Source organism: Argopecten irradians, chromosome 12 (assembly GCF_041381155.1).
Source record: "Argopecten irradians isolate NY chromosome 12, Ai_NY, whole genome shotgun sequence".
In the NCBI taxonomy this organism is placed as follows: domain Eukaryota; kingdom Metazoa; phylum Mollusca; class Bivalvia; order Pectinida; family Pectinidae; genus Argopecten; species Argopecten irradians.
In genome coordinates, this window is record NC_091145.1 from 30,675,780 (window position 1) to 30,695,210 (window position 19,431).

A 19,431-nucleotide genomic window follows, 5' to 3' on the forward strand; every position below is an offset into this window, starting at 1 on the left:
GCACCTGTAATTGCAAATAATATGTATTCCGTATAGATTCTAATTCTTGAAAATAATCGGGTTTTTTTTAACAATTAGCAGTAATTTTTCAACAGATATGTAATTAAATTTTAGTACTATTAATTAATCGAAGTGTCTGAGTGTCGTTACATATTTGTTAGGCGAGTTCGAGCACACCACAGACACGTGAGCTTATATTTATAATGTGACGTCACGCAATGTCAGCGGTGGACACGTGAATGAAAGCATGACCCAGAGTGTTGACAGTTATCATTGTAAATTTGTGTTTCTAGGAATCGGACGTGCTATCAAATCGTGCTAAAATGTAAAGTCAAAGAATTATTGTTGCTAAAATCATATCTCCGAGCATGGACAACGACGACAGACATTCATGCAAGCGAATGAAGGTGGACCCAACAGATCGGTAAGTGGTTTGTTTTGAGTTGGGAAAACGTGACTGTGTCTCGTCTGCTAAATCATGTTGTACGTATAATTTGTAATCATGGACATCTTGTTTTTCTTTCCCTCTGGCTGGGTTGTAATTGTGAATTCAAATGCGTTTCCATGCATTTAAAGAAAGATATGCCTGTTTAGTGTTGTTATACGGAATATGTGTACTACAACGAAAAGTAGGTCACATGTTTTGCGGCACGTGGATGGGCACCTGTGCCTGGATTTAATGTTTATTTTTAGAAATCACAGCTATCTGTTATCTGGATATATACAATACATACGTTGTTAAACGTGAATTTAAAACTCAAATTAATACAATTATTGATAAGATATATATATATATATATAATAGAAATATACTATTTGATTAATTGGCCTAGATTTCATTAAAGAACCTTCATAAAACAATAACAATATGACATTGCTATATGCGAATGGCTATTAGCAATGTCCAATAAAACAAATTCAAATTAGTACTAAAATTAAATTTGCCTCTAATGTTATTTTTGGCATACAAAAAAATCTATACAGTGTCATGTAAAAACATTGTTGAAATTTTGTGTATGTATATATTTAGCCACTTTTTATACATTGCTCTAAAAAGTAGTGATATGTATATATTTAGCCACTTTTTATAAAAATGTATCAAAACAATGACATACTTAATTATAATGATATACATATAGTTAATATATTCATATTATTATGAGAAAATATAACTCATAAAAAGTGCTTTTCTGATTTTCTGAAATTTTCAAACACCTAAGAATGGTACATGCATGGGATCAATTATCTTATAAGCTTTGTGAATTTCCTTTTTATCATGTTGATAACTGTCTGTTTTGTGATAAGTAGATCAAGGGTTGCGAATTCAAACCCTGACCCTCTAATTATTATATTATTTGACCTAAGCTTAAAGGGACAATTCAGTCTAAGAGTACATTAAATTTGCACATACATCAATATAAACCTGTTCTGATGGAAATAAGATGAGTTGGTTTTACTGTGATATGCCAAAAACGTCCATGGTGGTGAAATGTGTGTGAATTAAGTGTTCAAACTCGCTGTACGCCATTACACATTGTGGTTGGACGTTTTGTATGCCGAACTGGTCCTTCCTCATATGCATGGAGTAATGCAACTTTTTTCCAGAACTACGTAAATCGCTCTTAGAATAGTGTGTTTAGTAACTGTTTACCTTATTAGATGCATGCTCTTATCTAAAAACCAATTTCATCAACTCCTGGTGGTTATGTATTGCATTTGTTTAACTTCTGTGACTTTGGCTCGGATGGGGGTACAGAGTACATATTGTACATGCTTAATCCCTATTGCTATAGTATATTGGTACAATAAATTAGTCAACAACAAAATATCTGAACATAGAAATAAATGGTCTGAATAATATAATGACATGTTTTGTCATACAGGGTGGCCTAAGCAGTGATTTTTTAGGTACATTTGGGGCTGATATGAATAAAGGCCCTTTCCCCTAGAGAAATTTTGCTGTATTTTTCCAATTTTATGTAAATATTTTTCCAAATTAAGAGAAACTCTTTGAAATATACACATTTCAAGAAAAATACAATTGTAAATTTTTCCCAATTGAAGGCCCCTAAGGGTACTCATATTGGGCCTGCGGCATTTTGGGATGAAGGCTGCCAAGTTTGTTCAAATAAATGACCTTGACCTTCAAGGTCACAGGGGTCAGATAGGCTAAAACTTTTTTGTGGATAACTAAGAGGCCTTGAATACTGATATGGGGCCTGTAGCATACTAGGATGAAGAGCTACCTAGTTTGTTCAAGTAAATGACCTTTACGGGTATGTACTCTTAAGGTCAAGGTCTTGAAATATTTTGGAAACTTGCAGCTTCAAATAAGTGGTCTGTTGTATTGTCTTAATTGTTATATAGCCACTACTGTATACTGTGAATAAGCTGTTCTGTGCCAATAGTCAGATGACCGTTAAGGCCCATGGGCCTCTTGTTAAGTTATGAATCATATTGTTACTAGTGACATAAAACTATTTTGAGGTCATTTTTGGTGACCTGTAGATGTGCAGCTTTTGCTGACCAGGAACCAAGATGGCTGCCACACATGCAATTGGTCAAAATTGAACAAAAAGGATCATGGTTGAGAACACAAATCTAATACAATTATAATACAATTAATTCTGCCAAATAAAATTTATTTACCGGTAAAACAATGTCACATACTGGTAATCATTCAGGAAAGATACTGGTCAGATTGACATAGGGCTGTGGTGGCCGAGTGGTTAAGATATCTCGACCTATAACCACAAGCCCTCCACCTCTGGTTCGCAAGTAGGAATCCCATGTGGGGCAGTTGCCAGGTACACCAACAAACCTTACCAATAGGATGTTAAACTAATAAAACCTTAAACCTTAACAGATTGACACCCTCGAATCTTAATCAGCAGTAACAGATTGTGCATGCTACATTGTACGGTATGTCAATGCTGTTGATAAACAGAGTCTATAGTCATATACTTTTTTTTAGTGTTTGATCAAGCATTTTCATTGGCTTAACATTTCAAAATTTTTAAAGGGACAATTCACTCAGGTTAATTCTTCTACATAACCAAGAAGCAAAACATGGCATAAATGTATTGTTCTACATTTCTTATGAAACATATAATATAAAATATTGACAAATTCCACGTCAATGTGTAGTATTTTAATTGATACCGTTGTAATTACAAATTGTTGATCAATATGATTAAGCAGGTACAATATGTACGCTGTACCCATACCTGAGCCAAAGTCACGCACGTTAAACAAATAAACTACATAACCACTGTGGAGGTGGTATAATGATTTTTCAGGCAAGACAATTCACCTAATAAGGTAAACACACTTCTGTCAGAGCGGTTTGAGCAGTTCTAGACAAAAGTAGCATTACTCTACGAGCAAGGGACTGGGTTCGGCATACAAGATGTTTGACCACAATGTGTAATGGTGGACAGCGAGCGAGTTTGAACATTTCACACGCATTTCACCACCATGGGATTTTCTGACATATCACAGTAAAACCGGTTGATCTAATTTCTTTTAGAACTGGGGTTTTTCCGATATATGTACAAATTTTAATGTTTTCTCAGAATGAATTGTCCCTTTAAGGTAGACAATACCTACATTAGATTTTCAATTATATCTTCATGTTGCTGGTTCATTTTTCTTAAACAAAAAAAAACTAAAAGGCTAAGTCTAAAAATATAGGAGAGTAAATGTTAACCAATTATAAAATCTGTATTTAATATCATAGGTTCAATTGTGATTTTACAACCGATTCCCAACACTACTTTTGGGCTGTATTGATTGATGTCAACTTATTTAGCTTGCTTTAAATTGTCTTTCAAAGACAACTTTGTCTTAGTTAAGATGTGTACCATATTCGACCCAATAAGCGGCCAGGGCATTTAAAAAATGAAAAAAATGAAAAGGTGCTTAATAAGACAAAATTATTGCAAACCAATACAGTTTTGATAGTTTTGGTCTTATGCACATGCCTGGGCATTTAAAGATGCTCCACCGCCGACAGAGCATATATGATATTAATCATTTGAACAATAATTAGCGTTAAATCGTGTATATATATGTCTTATTAACACAAAAAATAATACAAAATAATTTATTTTCCTTTGGTGCATGAACAATCAGTACTTCATTCCATACAGTATAATGCGACTGAATTTTTTCGGGATTCAATTAATTACTTTTTATATTTTAAACTTGAAGTAAAATTAGAAGCTCAAACTTTTCAATAGTGGTAATGGTGTAAACTAAGTAACTTTTGCAGCTGAAGAAAAATACTAAATCGTCTGTTCCTGTTTTGATAGAGAAAAAATACCATTTGTCAGCGGTGGAGCATCTTTAAATGAAGCTCAAAAAAGGGATGGGGCGCTTATAGGGACATGGGCGCTTATTGGGTCAAATACGGTAGTTAAGTTGCATTGTATGGTCTTTATGGAAATGTTTTGAGAGATAATTTTCACAAAATACTTTTGTTCACTAGTCTAATACAAATCTTTAGTAATATGTTGTATAATTAATTGATAGAATTATTTAATTTACTTGACTGTATACATAATTGTATTGGTTTTTTTCCAGCCATCTGAATTTCTCTATTTCACCTGAAGAGTGCGAGATGCTGAGTGTAAAAAAACCAAAGATACCAAGGGTAAGATTGTTAGCAACGGATCACGGAGGAATGGATGTTATTTCATTTGAGATTTTATGAAATGAGTCTTTAAGAAAAAAGAACTTTGAGATCAGGTTCATAAAATCTCATATGAAATTAACACAGATTTATTTAAGATACATTTTATCACATAACTAATGACATATGCGAAATTATTGACAAAATTACTGGATATCGGGCAGATCTGATTTGCTGCGTGGTGTAGTGATATTCAACTATATCTGCAGGAAATATAAGGACAACGTCAAGAACATACAACAACCAATTGAGAATTAAAATTTATCATAATCTTTTTAAAATCATCCCCAAAGTGATACGCAAATAAATTGCGGAACTCTACAAAATAACACGATTGTTTTATAGCTTTGTTTGAAAAATAACAACATTTTGATTAAAATAGCTACCATATCTCCCCACATAACATTTATGACTGTAGAAGTTATCTCCCTTATCACATATATAGCTAAATTATACAGTGATAACACTGTAAAAGATGATATTATTTTTCAGGATCCAATGTCCCACAGAATCATTGAGAAGAGGAGAAGAGATAGAATGAATAACTGTCTCGCAGACCTTAGTCGACTTATACCATCAAATTATTTAAAACAGGTAAATATTGTTCATATTATACATGTGAATATTTTAGATGTATACAATGAACTCATGGTAGTTTGCTGTGTGTGGACTAGAGGTTTTTAGTAACCCACCCTTGTTTCTGAAGAGGGAAAGCCAGTGTTCATCCTTAGAGATGGGTAGAGGAGGACAAGTTGAGGTTCATCTCCTTTTCAGTAGAGGGCGAGTTGAGGTTCATCCTGTCAATGGAGGGCGAGTTGAGGTTCATTTTCCTGTCAGTGGAGGGCCAGTTGAGGTTAATCATTGTCAGTGGAGGGCAAGTTGGGGTTCATCATTCTGTCAGTGAAAGGCAAGTTGAGCTCAATTTCACAAAGTTTTATCATAGTGGTAATATTCAACAAAAGGATTCAGCAATCTGATATTTAACAAAATAGATACATGTATTCACATTTTTGTTGTTTCAGCTTAGGGACTGTCAATTTGAGATATTTAGTGTTGCACAAAATTAGAAATGGAAGGTAAAAATAATAGAATATATAGAGGACATTTTATACATCTGAATGGAGAACAGGGTTGTTACCAAAATATAACACAACATTTAGAATATGTATTTTGTGTAATTTAAATGTAGGCTTGACTAACCTAAGAGAAAACAATACTAAGATATCAGCAACTGTAAAACAAGCGTGAGGTCGATCATAAGCTGAGGTTTGTCTCTTCTCATTAGAGAGCAAGTTGGGGTTCATCATTCTATCAGTGGAAGGCAAGTTGAGATTCATCATTCTGTCAGTGGAAGGTGAGTTGAGGTTCATCATTCTTTCAGTGGAGGGCAAGTTAAGGTTTATGCTCCAATCAGTGGAGGGCGAGTTGAGGTTAAACTCTTCTCAGTGGAAGGCAAGTTGGGGTTCATCCTTCTGTTAGTGGAGGGCAAGTTGAGGTTCATCATTTTGTCATTGGAAGGCAAGTTGAGGTTCATGTTCCTATCAGTGAAGGGCGAGTTGAGGTTCATCATCCGTCAGTGGAGGGTGAGTTTATGTTCATTATCCTATCAGAGGAGGGCAAGTTGAGGTTAATCATTCTGTCAGTGGAGGGCAAGGTGAGGTTCATCATTCTCTGTGTTGAAGGTGAGTTGAGGTTCATCATTATGTCAGTGGAACGCAAGTTGAGGTTCATTATTCTGTCTGTGGAGGGCAAGTTTGGGTTCATCATTCTGTTAGCGGAAGGCAAGTTGAGGTTCATCCTCCGTCAGTGGAGTTAATTCTGTTATAGAGGGCAAGTTGAGGTTCATGCTCCTTTCAGTCAAGGGCAAGTTGAGGTTAATCATTGTGACAGTGGAGGGTAAGTTGAGGTTAATCATTCTGTCAGTGGAGGGCAAGTTAAGGTTCATCACTCTGTCTCTGTATGTGGAGGGCAAATTGAGGTTTATCCTGTCAGTGGAGAGCAAGTTGAGGTGATCCTGTCAGTAGAGGGCAAGTTGAGGTTATTCTGTCAGTAGAAGGCAAGTTGGTGTTTATCCTGTCAGTGGAGGGCAAGTTGAGGTTATCCTGTCAGTGGAGGGCAAGTTGAGGTTTATCCTGTCAGTGGAGATGCAAGTTGAGGTTAATCCTGTCATTGGAGGCCAAGATGAGGTTTTTATTGTCAGTGGAGGGCAATTTGAGGATTATCATGTCAGTATGGGGCAAGTTGAGGTTTATCCATTTAGCTTATCCTCACACTATATGTAACTAGCAGCAAGAAGTCTAGTTATTTTCGAGCCCGATATTGTCTGTAGGCCTATTTTTAGATTATTTAAAATTAAGCTGTATCAAAGAATATTTATAATGATTTCTTAATAACTTTGGTAAAGTGCAGAGCAAGTTGGGATTCATCCTCTCATCAGTGTTCAGAAGTATTTTCTATTTTGCAAAAGAAAAGAATACAACTAAAAACGTTTTGATATTTTTCAGGGCCAGGGTCGCATTGAGAAGACAGAGATCATAGAAATGGCTACACGACACATCACACACCTCCAGACTCTGAACAAATTGTTTGGTAGGGAATTTTCCTAAGTTTAGTTTTAATAAGCTTTATAATTATAGCTTTTGTATGTATATATTTGTGCGGTTTGCTTCATCACCTTTACTCGAGCTTTTTACAATGAGCTGCTAAAGTTTATATAAATGTTTATACTTTGAACCTTTCAATACTTGTTATATATTTGTGCACTGCAACAAATTTGTCCTCAAATCAAAGATCTATATATGCCTGATATGTAGGACTCTGATTTATGCAAGTTATAATTGTAGTCATGACCAAGTCTAAATGTTTTTTCTTGATGTGTGTTTGTACTAAAGCAGTTTGTCTTTCTGTGAGGAAGTCGGCCCAGTAAAGCATGGATAAGTTACATGTTGCATCCTACTGTCTCTACAAGAATCCATGGGTAAACCTAGTACTTCTAGCCAAGATATGTCACTGTCTAGTAATTTCACATTTGATTATATATAGCTACTATGCAGGAACATGTAGAATGTTCTCTAATTTCATTGATTAACTACCATGGTCTAATATAATCTAAGGTCTTTTTGTGAATAGGATTTTTACAACATAGGGAATTCTTATGTCAAACCCTAACATTTGGAATTCTTACTTCAACCCCAACATAGGAAATTCTTACGTCAACCCCAACATAAAAAATTCTTACGTCAGCCCCAGCAAAGGGAATTCTTATGTCAACCAAAACATAGGGAATTCTAACATCAAACCCCAACATTGGGAATTTTGATGTCAATCCAAGCATAGTGGATTCTTACATCAATCCCAACATAGGGAATTCTAATACGTCAACCCAAACATAGGGAATTCTTACATCAACCCCAACATAGGAAATACACTAGTCAAACCCCAACATTAAGAAATTTCTTTAATCAAACCCCAACATTGGGAATTCTAACATCAAACCTAACATAGGGAAATCAAACCCCAACATAGGAAATACTTTAGTCAAACCCCAACAGTGGAAATTCTTCAATATGTACGCCAACTTCCAAAAAAAAGTGGTGAAAAAATGATGAGACAAAGCCTACCTGTGGTAATAGGTGAAGTCGGTTAGGCGGTAAACCTGTACGGTAATTAATAGAGAAAAATAAATGAAGTGCTGGGTTTATCCGTTCTTATTCCCGAGTCAAGCATGCTGCCTATATTAACTTATCCATGCATACTGACAAACTACAGTACAGGTATACATATATATCAACTTCAGAGCCATGATTAGTGGTTTTACTGGTAACTTGTATTAATTAGTTGCAGTCTTTAGACATCTAGCATTTACTGCTAGGTTCTCAGTATAAACGTATATGTAAACTTCATAGTAAACTTTAGCAGCTTATTGCAAAGAACTCAATTAATGGTTTTAAGCTACCTGTAAAAAGAGGGAAATAACAATTGTTGTTTTAGAGTACCAAACTTTGCATCTAATAAACAAAAGTTAAAGTTTTGATATTTGATAGAGTGAGAAATTAATTAAATTTAATGAATTTGCATCAGAACAGTTTTGGAGGTCACAAATTTGAAATCATCATAAAACTAGCTGCAAAGTGTACAAAGACAAAATGCCACAGTAGTTAAACCTACAAAACTACCAGGTAAAATTTAAATCTTCAAAGATCTGGCCAAAAGATATCAAAATAATGCATTAATAAATTAACAATAGATGTACCACAAAAAACAAGCTATCTATGATTACACGAGTGTTGTGGATATCTTTATGCATTATGAATTGATCTTTTATTCCTGGCATGCTCCTGCCATCATTAAATTCACCATATATTTCTTGACAGGTTTTAGATTAACTGCTTCGCAATTAATATTTAGCTTCATATATAGTCCTCTTACAGCTTGCCTAGATCATTTGACTGGCTTTTTTTTTGACGAAGCAGAGAAGGGGAAATCGATCACGTTCTATGGAGACGGAATTAAGGACATTTCTTTGTATTCGCTGTTGATTCTTAATTTCACCAACATGACGGTAATGGTAATGCACCCAAACATTGTGATCAATAATTCAATGAAGTTTACATGATTTGAGATTTGAGTTTACCATGGGAAAATATTCTTGGGTTTTAGAAGGTAAAGTAGAACATTGCATGCTTTTTCTTATGTAATTTGTTTTCATAATGACAATTTTATCACTGTTTTTGATTGCAAAAGAGCTTAGCTGTATATTGTATTCTATGATTTTGCTGCACTAGAGTATTTCACATGAGTACAACGCATGTTTATTAACGAAATGAAAATCTCTGTCCTAACAAATTACAGTACTGGCATTTTTTTAAAAATATACCATGTTTAAGGATCTGCTCTGGTGAGGTTTCAGTCTTGTTGAAGTCTTGTTTCAACATTTATCATAGAGGGTTTTTTTTTTTTTTTTAATTTTTTTTCTTTTTTTTCTTTTTGCATAATTACATTACAACACAATGTACACAGTCACATAAAACAATATACAGGTACACATATATATGTATTCACAATCACATATCACTCGCGAGCACACACAAAAACACACATACACACACCCACACATCCTCACACCCACACACTCCCACCCACACACTCACCCTTACACACACCTACATTCGTGCAAGAATGTACACACAAATATTTCATTTTAAGGGAAAATTTTAGAATTGAATTTTATAATTGTTATTAATAGCACAATATTAATATCAAGTGTATTGTTATACTAGTTTAAAATACGTATTTGAACAGGCGAGGTATTTTCAATCACAACTTATTTTTTTTTTTTTTTTTTCTATAACTAATTGCCTCAATTTGAAGCAAGTTGCCATAAAGAAAATGTGTCAAAAAATTAGACTTCTGTTGCTTGTAGAATTTTTTTATACACAGATTTTAAGAAATGGACAATTTGGCGGCCATTTTGAAAAGGTGATTTTTTTTTTCACTTTGTAGAGTGGTGAAGTTTTACCTTGTTTTAATTAAATATTTTTACCTAACTCGCCGGTGCGACAAAATTTTAAACTGTATCAAGTTAATTTTTGCTGTAAATCTTTTTTTGGTTCACTGAAATGAAAATGATAAGCATTTAAGTGTGGAATTGTTTTGATTTTTATTCTTTTACATTTTAGTGAAGATAAAGTGACTTTTAGACATATTGAAAAATTACAAATTTTGTAACAGGACAAAAAATCAAGCACACTGACCCCCTATTTTTATGATCAATTGTGAAAGGGTAACTTTTTTCTTTTGAACTGCTAAAGTTTAGAAAAAGTTAGTAATCAGAACTTTTTCTGTGAAGCGTTGAATCTGTCCCAACATCGTAAAAGCTATGTATTTTCATCTTCAAAATTTAGGGGGTAGTTGTAAGGTATACATCTGTGAGTAAAAATAATGGGTTGACTGTGTGTTATTATTATTGTTTTCAAGAAAACATTGGTTTTGTCAATTTTGTGAATATTCATACTTATCAGCAATTTATTTTCAAAATATTGCTTCAATTTGTGGTATGTATAATCAAAAAAGTGAAATTTGATGAAATCACAATTTACATCAAATAGCTATCTGTGATTCATATTAGTTCTAAATCAAGCACACCACCGATTATTTTCATTCCATTTTTAACTTTGGTAGGAATTCCTATTTTCAAGTATCTATATTAGAAAAAAAGTTGGGTCATCATAAAAATTTTACTTTTCACCAGAGCAGATACTTAAGAGGAATTAGCATCACATTGTATGATTGTCACTGCCAGAAATGCATTCCAGATTTCTGAAAATTCCATCATCAGCAACAAGTAGAGTTCATTGTTGTTGCTCAGAATGATAAAGGATCTTTGTATCTACTGTTCAGGTTGTTTTTTAATTCTAGTTTCTACTGTTCAGGTTGTTTTTTAATTCTAGTTTGGTTTATTTTAAGAGTTTTTCTAATCAAATACCCTCGGGTAGTCAAAATTTTAACCATTGCTTTTGTCCTACAGAATTCAAGTGCTGATAATTTGATGTTATATTCCCAAAGGTCCAGGTCATTTGATTAGATTTTTTATCTTCATTGTCATTATTTCCAGCTGCATTATTTCTTGTTCTTTTGACATATCTAAAAGGTGAGTGTGATTTTTGAGGTGATTTCTAAAAGGATATACTTAAACTTAAACAGCAAAAGTCTTTTGAACTGTTTTATTCTTGAAACAATATCTCCGTAATTGGTTTGAACCTTCAGAAGATAATGATTTTGGAACACTGTGAAATTCTGTTGGCACATGTGGTTATCTCTGCTTGTTAAATGGTTTTTTGTTGCACACTTTCCTAGGTCTGTTCTTTCAATAGCTAATTTGATTAATGCAATTTTTCTTCACTAGAATAGGATTTGTACTGTCTTTATCAGTGTCATGCATGCATAAATTCATTTAGATGTGAGCTCAAGTTGAGAAAAATAATTTACATGTTTTGTCACTTATATGACTGTTGATGTGCAAGTTACATTTCGATGATCATAGAGTTATCTCCCCTGTCAAAGTTCTGTTCATGGTGTTAATGTTGTGTCATTACTAATTATCGGTGGAAGTATATTATTTCTGTTGTGAAAGTCAAAGACATTTTTTTTGTTCAGTGTTGGACAGCTAATGCTTATATTTTTGTATCCGTCTATGTGCTTGTCCTGGTCAAAGTCAGTGTTTCTCTCAGCGTTCGAAATTTCTATACGTATCTTCCCAATATCAAAGATTTGGTAAAGATAGTATCCAATTCTCTTTCCAATATACAGCAATAACATAGGAATTGGCATCAAGTAACTGCATGGTCATATTATGTTGTCAATATGAAACAGCAGAGATATGAGATGGTAAACACAATCATTTCAAAGATCTTTCAAAATTTGCAATTCATGTCCAGACAAATATTTCTTATTAGTCATTGTGTTGGAAATAACTGGCTTATTGAAGATCATTCTAGAAAAGTTCCATTTATTCTTTGTATTTATAAGGCAAACTAGGCATTCTGATCTATCACAGTTACTTCCCTTTGTGTCAATCTGTCACTACAGACAAAGTGAAATGAAGGGAACTAACTCTGATAGATCAAAATGCAAACTATATGGATATAAAATGTGTATCAGTTCTATTTTCATCTTAATTCATGGTCATATTGAGGTTGCTTGAGTCTATAGACATGGAACTCATGGATGAATATATGATGGCGGGACAAATATAATCCAGGAATCACTTTGTACATGTCACTAACGCACTAGTGTGACCAGTGCTTTCATTTCAAACGCAAAGCTTCATGCATGTATTTTATTTCGTTTTTACCTGTCTGGGAAGCACGATCTTTTTACCTGTAAAAATAGCATAGATATAGATCATAGAGAAGCTGAAGCAAGGTTTGAATAGAATAAATGGTAAGTAGATATTGTTTTCAGGTATTTTGAACAAAATCTGTAGCAAGACTGGAACTCTGGAATCAATTGGTTAAGTTTAAAGGATATCAATTTAAAGCACTATAGTTAACTTACAAAAATTAGAGATAAAAATTTTCTTTTAAAGTTACTTTTCACCATTTTCGATTTAAAACAACAACAACAAAAAAAGAAAAAATTAATTCTTCCATAATTTAAGAGCTTCTCTCATTTTCTCTTATATTATAACAAGAAAAGTAATTGGGTACCTACTATCTTTATACCACAAATATTTGAAGATGGTGCACACTTTCAACGGAATTTGACATATGGCATTTATGTGAAATGACATAGTGTTATTCATGATATGGAAGTCTTTTGCTGTTAACATGTAGTACAGTAGACAAACCTTAAATTTGTGATAATAATTAAGACAATTTTTCTGTCCATCGTTTTCTGAGACATCTATTAATAAAACTTCTCTTCCAGGAGAAAATGAAGACATGATGACACACGACAAGAAACAGTGCTGCAAGGGCAAATTTTACCTAGGCTTCAAGGATTGTCAGGACGAGGTGATGCGGTTCTTTGTGGAACAGGAGGGATGGGAGGCTAATGACCCACTGTGCTGTAAAATCATGCTGCACCTGAGTCAGACCAGTAGCAAGTTTATCAGTTCAGCTTCAGGTAAATATTCTTATGGCATTTCTCAGACCTCTTCTTATTGTCCACTTTCATTAAAATCAAACATCCTTGCACAGTGGTCTTTCACTAATCTGTCTTCCTGCCCATAACACTGTTAACAATTTCTCTATGATAACTCAATGCATCTTTCATAAATTCATATGTAGGTTCCCCTAGGGCCCTAGTTGTCCATATTGCATTTTGACAGCGATCTGTCAGCAAGATGGCCGACAGGCTGCCATCTTGGATTTTGATAGTTGAAGTTTGTTACCGCAAAAAGTATTAAAGGAATCTGTCTCAAATTTCTTATGTAGGTTCTCCTAGGGCCCAAGATGTGTGTATTGCATTTTGATAACAAGCGATCAACAAGATGGCCAACAGGTTGCCATCTTTGATTTTGATATTTTAATATTTTTACTGCTATTTCTCAGAAAGTGCTGAAGGGATCTGTCTCTAATTTCATTTGTAGGTAGGGCCCAAGATGTGCATATTGCATTTTGACACCGATCTGTCAACAAGATGGCCGAGAGGCCACCATCTTGAATTTTGATAGTAGTTGAAGTTTGTTACTGCTATGTCTTATATAGCAAAACATATAGAAAACACTGTAAAATTTATTAGAAATGTGAACAAATTCTTAACCATGCTACTCAACTAAAGATGTGTTATTGTCATTCCAGGCAAAGCTTCCAACTCATGTGGTATGGAAGATGTGATCAACAATGATGAATGTAGCAGTCAGAGTTTGCCCACAGCAGATCAGGGCTCATACATGGTAACTGATTCTGCTAAAAATGCAGTCTCTTTGGAAAATATAGCATTCAAACACAAGGAGAATTCAGAGGGCTACATTTCAGACTTTCAGCAGCATAATGGTAGCCTTAGGGCCTTGGTGAAACCGGAAGAGAATGGAATGGGTGGTTCTGAGGAGACGTGTTTGACATATACAACCCTTAAAGGGTATGACAATAGTTTATCCTGTCCCAACAGACAGGAATATGACAGTTGTACCAGCAGTGACATTAGCTCGGTGAGCAAGGTGAATGCTTCTACTGAAATGGACCAGAATGGAAGCAATGTGTACAAATTCAAGCATAACATCACGAAGCGATTTTCACAAGAGGAGCAGCACCACCGTCCTACAGAAGCCAGGGGCACGAGGCACTGGCACTCGGATGAGGGACAGAGTAAACCAAACAGAAAGGTGCTGCGCCATAAGTCGTGCAGCCCAAGTTCAGACGATACTGTTTATCCAGATTCCAGTCACAGTTCAGAAGGAGTTGAACGACGATGTAAAACTAGCCTAAAGCTAGCCAACACAACCAACACCCCATTACCCGCATTTGTACTGCATCCAAAAGGAACGCATTACATCCCGCTATCAATCCATCCATCTCACACGAAAAACATTTTCCCCAAAGAGTCATTTAGAGACGGTTCCAGCATCCCCGCATTTCATCCCATCAGTATTCCAGTGAACTTTTCTGGGCCCTGTGTTTCTATCAAAAACTTGGGCTTACAACGGTTGTGTCCTAGCAACGATGAGGAAGCCACAGAAGATTCCGACCAGAGGTTTCAGTGTTGTGAATAACTCACATGTTTTTTAAGATGCTCAATAAGTCATGACTTACAGAAACTCTACTATTGTGGAGACTTTATTCTTGTTTGTGTATAACTTGTGTATTCGACTACCAAGTAGTGCTATACTCTACTATTGAGGTGTATTCGACTATCAAGTAGTGCTATACTCTACTATTGAGGTGTATTCGACTACCAAGTAGTGCTATACTCTACTATTGAGATGTATTCGACTACTAAGTAGTGCTATACTCTACTATTGAGGTGTATTCAACTACTTAGTAGGGCTATACTCTACTATTGAAGTGGCTAGTAGAGCCTCTACTATGAATAAAGACCAGTTAATCTCAGTTTTTGAGATAAACAGTTTAGCTGATTTTCGAGCAATTCCAAAAATGTAATTTGATGAAGACAATGTGTATTACAGGTGTGTAAATATGTTATGGTGATTCCACTATTATTATATAGGTATATGTGGAATTGAATATCAATAAGACTTACCTGACACAGATTCTTAATGTCATAACAACTTCTAAATGACAGAAACTACATCATGATAGAAGAGTCATATACGTTTACCGAGGCCGTTTTCTTTTATTCTGAACACCGGTTCGACCGTTTGTTAGAGTCATTATTTCAAGTATAAATCCTGACGGACCTGCAGTTTTTGAATACCGCCTGTCAGGGCTTTGTCAAGGCTCGTCTGAAAACAATATGAAATCACCAGGTTTGTCTTTAATTTATAAACAAACAACTAGGTCCAACCAGTCAAACCGTATAATTGAAAACAGCCCTAGTAAACAGTGTTGACGTTTTAGTTGATATTTTCTTAGTAAGAATACCTGTGATATTTTACTTATTTTAAGATACGCCTTTTTTTGGATTGTTTCACACTTGTTTTCAGTGTAGGTCATTAATTTGTTACCGTAAAAAATTGTTTGTAACAATGTAATTTTTAATTTCCAAGATACCTGCAGAACAATTTACTTTTAGATATACATGTAAGTGTTGTGTACAAGCATTTAGATAAAATGGTGTTTTCTAAAAAACTGATTTTAATGATTAGCAAGTTTTGATACCTTTTAAAGACATTTCATTCCATTTACATGATCAGTCGTTGTCATCTCCTATTGTTTACTTTTATGTTATGTTAAGTTTTGTGTTATGTAGATGAAGTCGTGCTTTAGTTCAGTTGCCCAAAGGGAAGATTAATTTAGCTTTCATGTGTCATTAATGCTGCCATCTAGATCTCGAGTCAATCTCTTCTGTGAAACAACCTTAATTTCCAATATCCAAAATTGTAAAGGAAAACTATGGTCAAGATATTAAAGCAATAATGTGCTGTTGAAGCAATTCTGAATTGCATGAATATCTTGCAAGTTGTTTTTTCTCTATGGTAAATTTTATATTTTACCACACTAAGTGTAAATTTTATATTTTACCACACTAAGTGCAAAATAAGTTATACAACTAGAAATCACTTTTGGTGGTCCATATTGGAGCAAACTCAAGTGACAGGCCAAATGACATCTGAACTTTTCATGCCTATGTCGATATTCTCTATCATTGATGACCCAAGTGTTATTTAAATATACCCTGTAGAATACTCAGATTAAGGTATTAGAAGTTTTTAATAATATACAATTTCAAGTTTGCGGGGGGGGGGGGGGAATTACAAATGCTTTTCAATAACCTAAACATCAACATATATACAACAAAGTTTATTAGAATGTACTATTTTTCAAGGGCACATCTGAAATGTATAAGAGATAAAACTTTTTTCTTTTAAATAGAAGAGTCATGTGTTTGCTATTTGTGTATCTATGGCACAGTTGCTTGCTGATATAAGTAAACTATACTCTTGTATTAGAAGGAAAAGTGAATCAGATAAGGTATTTAATAAGATAAATAGACTTTATTAATATTTAACCGGTGGTTAGATCAACCATTATTTTGGCACCATAACTTCAAATAAGATTGATAAAGTGAAAGCTCATCCCCCTCCCCTGTAGGCCTAATTAATGGGGAGCACTCTGTTACTATGTTACTATAATCAATGAGTGATTTGCAAGTCAAATGAAGGTAGTAGTTTGTACTAAGCACTATTTTGATAACATAATGGTACGTCAGAAGAATCTTCATGTTCCAGCTACTGTAACTTGAGACCTGGAAATCCTTCATGAAAACCGAATTATAATGTAAAGGTTATAAAAAAAAGATTCTGATTAGGAATTTAATGAAAATACTGTATTCGACCCAATAAGCGCCCCCATCCGTATAAGTTTTTAGGCTGTAATATCACTTACTTTGAATTAAATGCAGACTGAAAATATGAAAACTTACCAATTTCTTTTGCAAATTGATTTATGGCTTACTCTGTATAATGATTTTATGAATGGGAAGCCCAAATTTGTTTCTTTTAAGTGCCCTCTGATTTGGTTCAATTTTTTAAGCACCCTGGGCGCTTATTGGGTCGAATACGGTAATATACTGTCAAAGTTATTGCCCTGAGCTCCACTTTTTGTCCCATAGTTTAGGCTGCCACTACTGTACTGATATATAAATGTTATGGTAGGTTTCACATGTGCTGTATATGCACTACTACTGAAATAAAGGGAAGTAACTCTGATAGATCTCGGCATGCAAGAGCTCTGTTCCAATATCTTAAATGTTGGTATTAGTTCCATTGGTGAAATGTTATTTTGTTGAACATTATAAACTTGATTCCCATATATAAAGATGTCATTTCATTCATTCCAGTATTGCGTTGGTCCTACCCAAACTATTGATGTCAAGTTTGTTGAGATTATATATATATTTGATAAAATTGGAAGTCTAAAATCAATAATAATTGCATGGAAACATCCTCTTTATTCTTTCTTTTTAAATAGATGATAATGGCTAAGTTTAACTTGCTTACTTTGTAATAATCTAGCAGTTTCTACCACAGAAGAAGCAAGTGGTTAAACACCAGAACAAGAAAAAACAGGAAAGGCTTATATGGTGACATCAGAAGTAAAATAACAAAAATGGCTAAAGAGAAGTAACTTTTGTCAAATTTATTTCTGAATCAATTGATTAATTATGAATTTTTTGTAATATGTTGTCTTGATTTTGAAGGGTTACCAACCGGTTTATGTTCTGTATTAATCAAATTGCATCTGTATTTTTGAGTCTAAGTTTGGTTTCTCTTTTTGGAATTTTCATATTTTCTCTTTGAAATTATACAAAATTTAGCTAAATATAAGTCCTACTGTCTTGTACCATCAAATCACCTATGTTGTGCTCATTCTAACATTCTTGGTTTCACTGGAATATACTATGGTTAATCTGATACTGGGTTGCTGAGGATTCCATTTGAACCACATTAGTCATGATCAGCATATATAATGTAGTCTAATGTTCTGTTTTGTATCACAAGTCTTACATCTAATCATGACGATGAAGAATAAAGATAGCATGTTAAAAATTGTGATCTTTTTTATTATGGTAAAATCAAAATGGGGGACAAGAAAATACATATATCACAAGTAATTATTTCAAGAAATAGAATACACCAAATAAAGTCCGTTGAAGAACTCTTCATGGTAATATCAGGTCAAAACTATTGATAATTGTTTTGTTGTATGTCCTGCTAGGATCATACGAGGGATGTTCCGAAATCAATGGTCTTAAAACTACCTCGTGGCGTGATATCTGAAGCGTGATATAGGTAAATATCTCGCTCACAATTATACTGACCTTGGTGCTGTGTAAATTGTTTGGTAGCGCACTCGTTACACTCTATACAAATATGGTTGGCAAGAGAGTTGAAAACGTAATTGAAATTAGGGCCTATATCAAAAGTTGGTCTCTGCTTGGCTTAAAGCCGGTGGATATTCATCGTGAGGTGTGTGATATAAATGGGAAGGGTCAAATGTCATATATGACTATTTGTAGGTGGGTTGCTCGATTTAAGTCGGGACACCAGCAAATTAAAGATGCTGCCCACACAGGTCGCCCTGCAACAACAACAACAAAGCATAACATTGAACTAATTCGGCAAATCCTTGAAAAAGATGCAAGGTACACTGTCCGGCAGTTAGCTAAAATGACAGGCTTGTCTTTAGCACGAATTCATTGCATTTTAAAGAAACATCTTAAGCTGGGCAAGATCAATGCCAAGTGGATACCCCATTTACTAACTGATAACCAAAAGAGGTCTCGGGTTGACAAGGCAAAATCCTTATTGAAGAAATACCCAAAATACAGCAAAACGGCTTTTGATAATTTGGTCACAGGTGATGAAACATGGGTGTATTTTTTCGAACCCAAAAGAAAATGCTCTAATCGAATCTGGGCAAACAAAAACGCCAGGCGCCCTAGCATTGCTAAAAGAATACGCACCGTGAGGAAGGTTTTGTATGTCATATTCTTTGATAACAAGGGTCCAATCATTCAAATCCCTGTTCCAAAAGGCAAAACTGTCACAGCGAAGTATTATAGAGACATTGTACTTCGAAAACTTAAGAAAGTCTACAAACGCCGCCGCCCATAGA

The 19,431-nt window shown here is 34.5% G+C and overlaps 1 protein-coding gene across 1 annotated transcript; it reads left to right on the top strand.

Moving 5' to 3' along the window:
* Nucleotides 1-202: 202 nt before the first annotated feature.
* LOC138336943 (uncharacterized) lies at nucleotides 203-16,318 on the top strand. Its single transcript, XM_069286576.1, has 6 exons — nucleotides 203-424; nucleotides 4,585-4,654; nucleotides 5,186-5,287; nucleotides 7,198-7,282; nucleotides 13,121-13,318; nucleotides 13,996-16,318. The coding sequence occupies exons 1-6, from the start codon at nucleotides 369-371 to the stop codon at nucleotides 14,904-14,906; spliced, it is 1,422 nt and encodes a 473-aa protein (XP_069142677.1). The 5' UTR covers nucleotides 203-368; the 3' UTR covers nucleotides 14,907-16,318.
* Nucleotides 16,319-19,431: the final 3,113 nt, after the last annotated feature.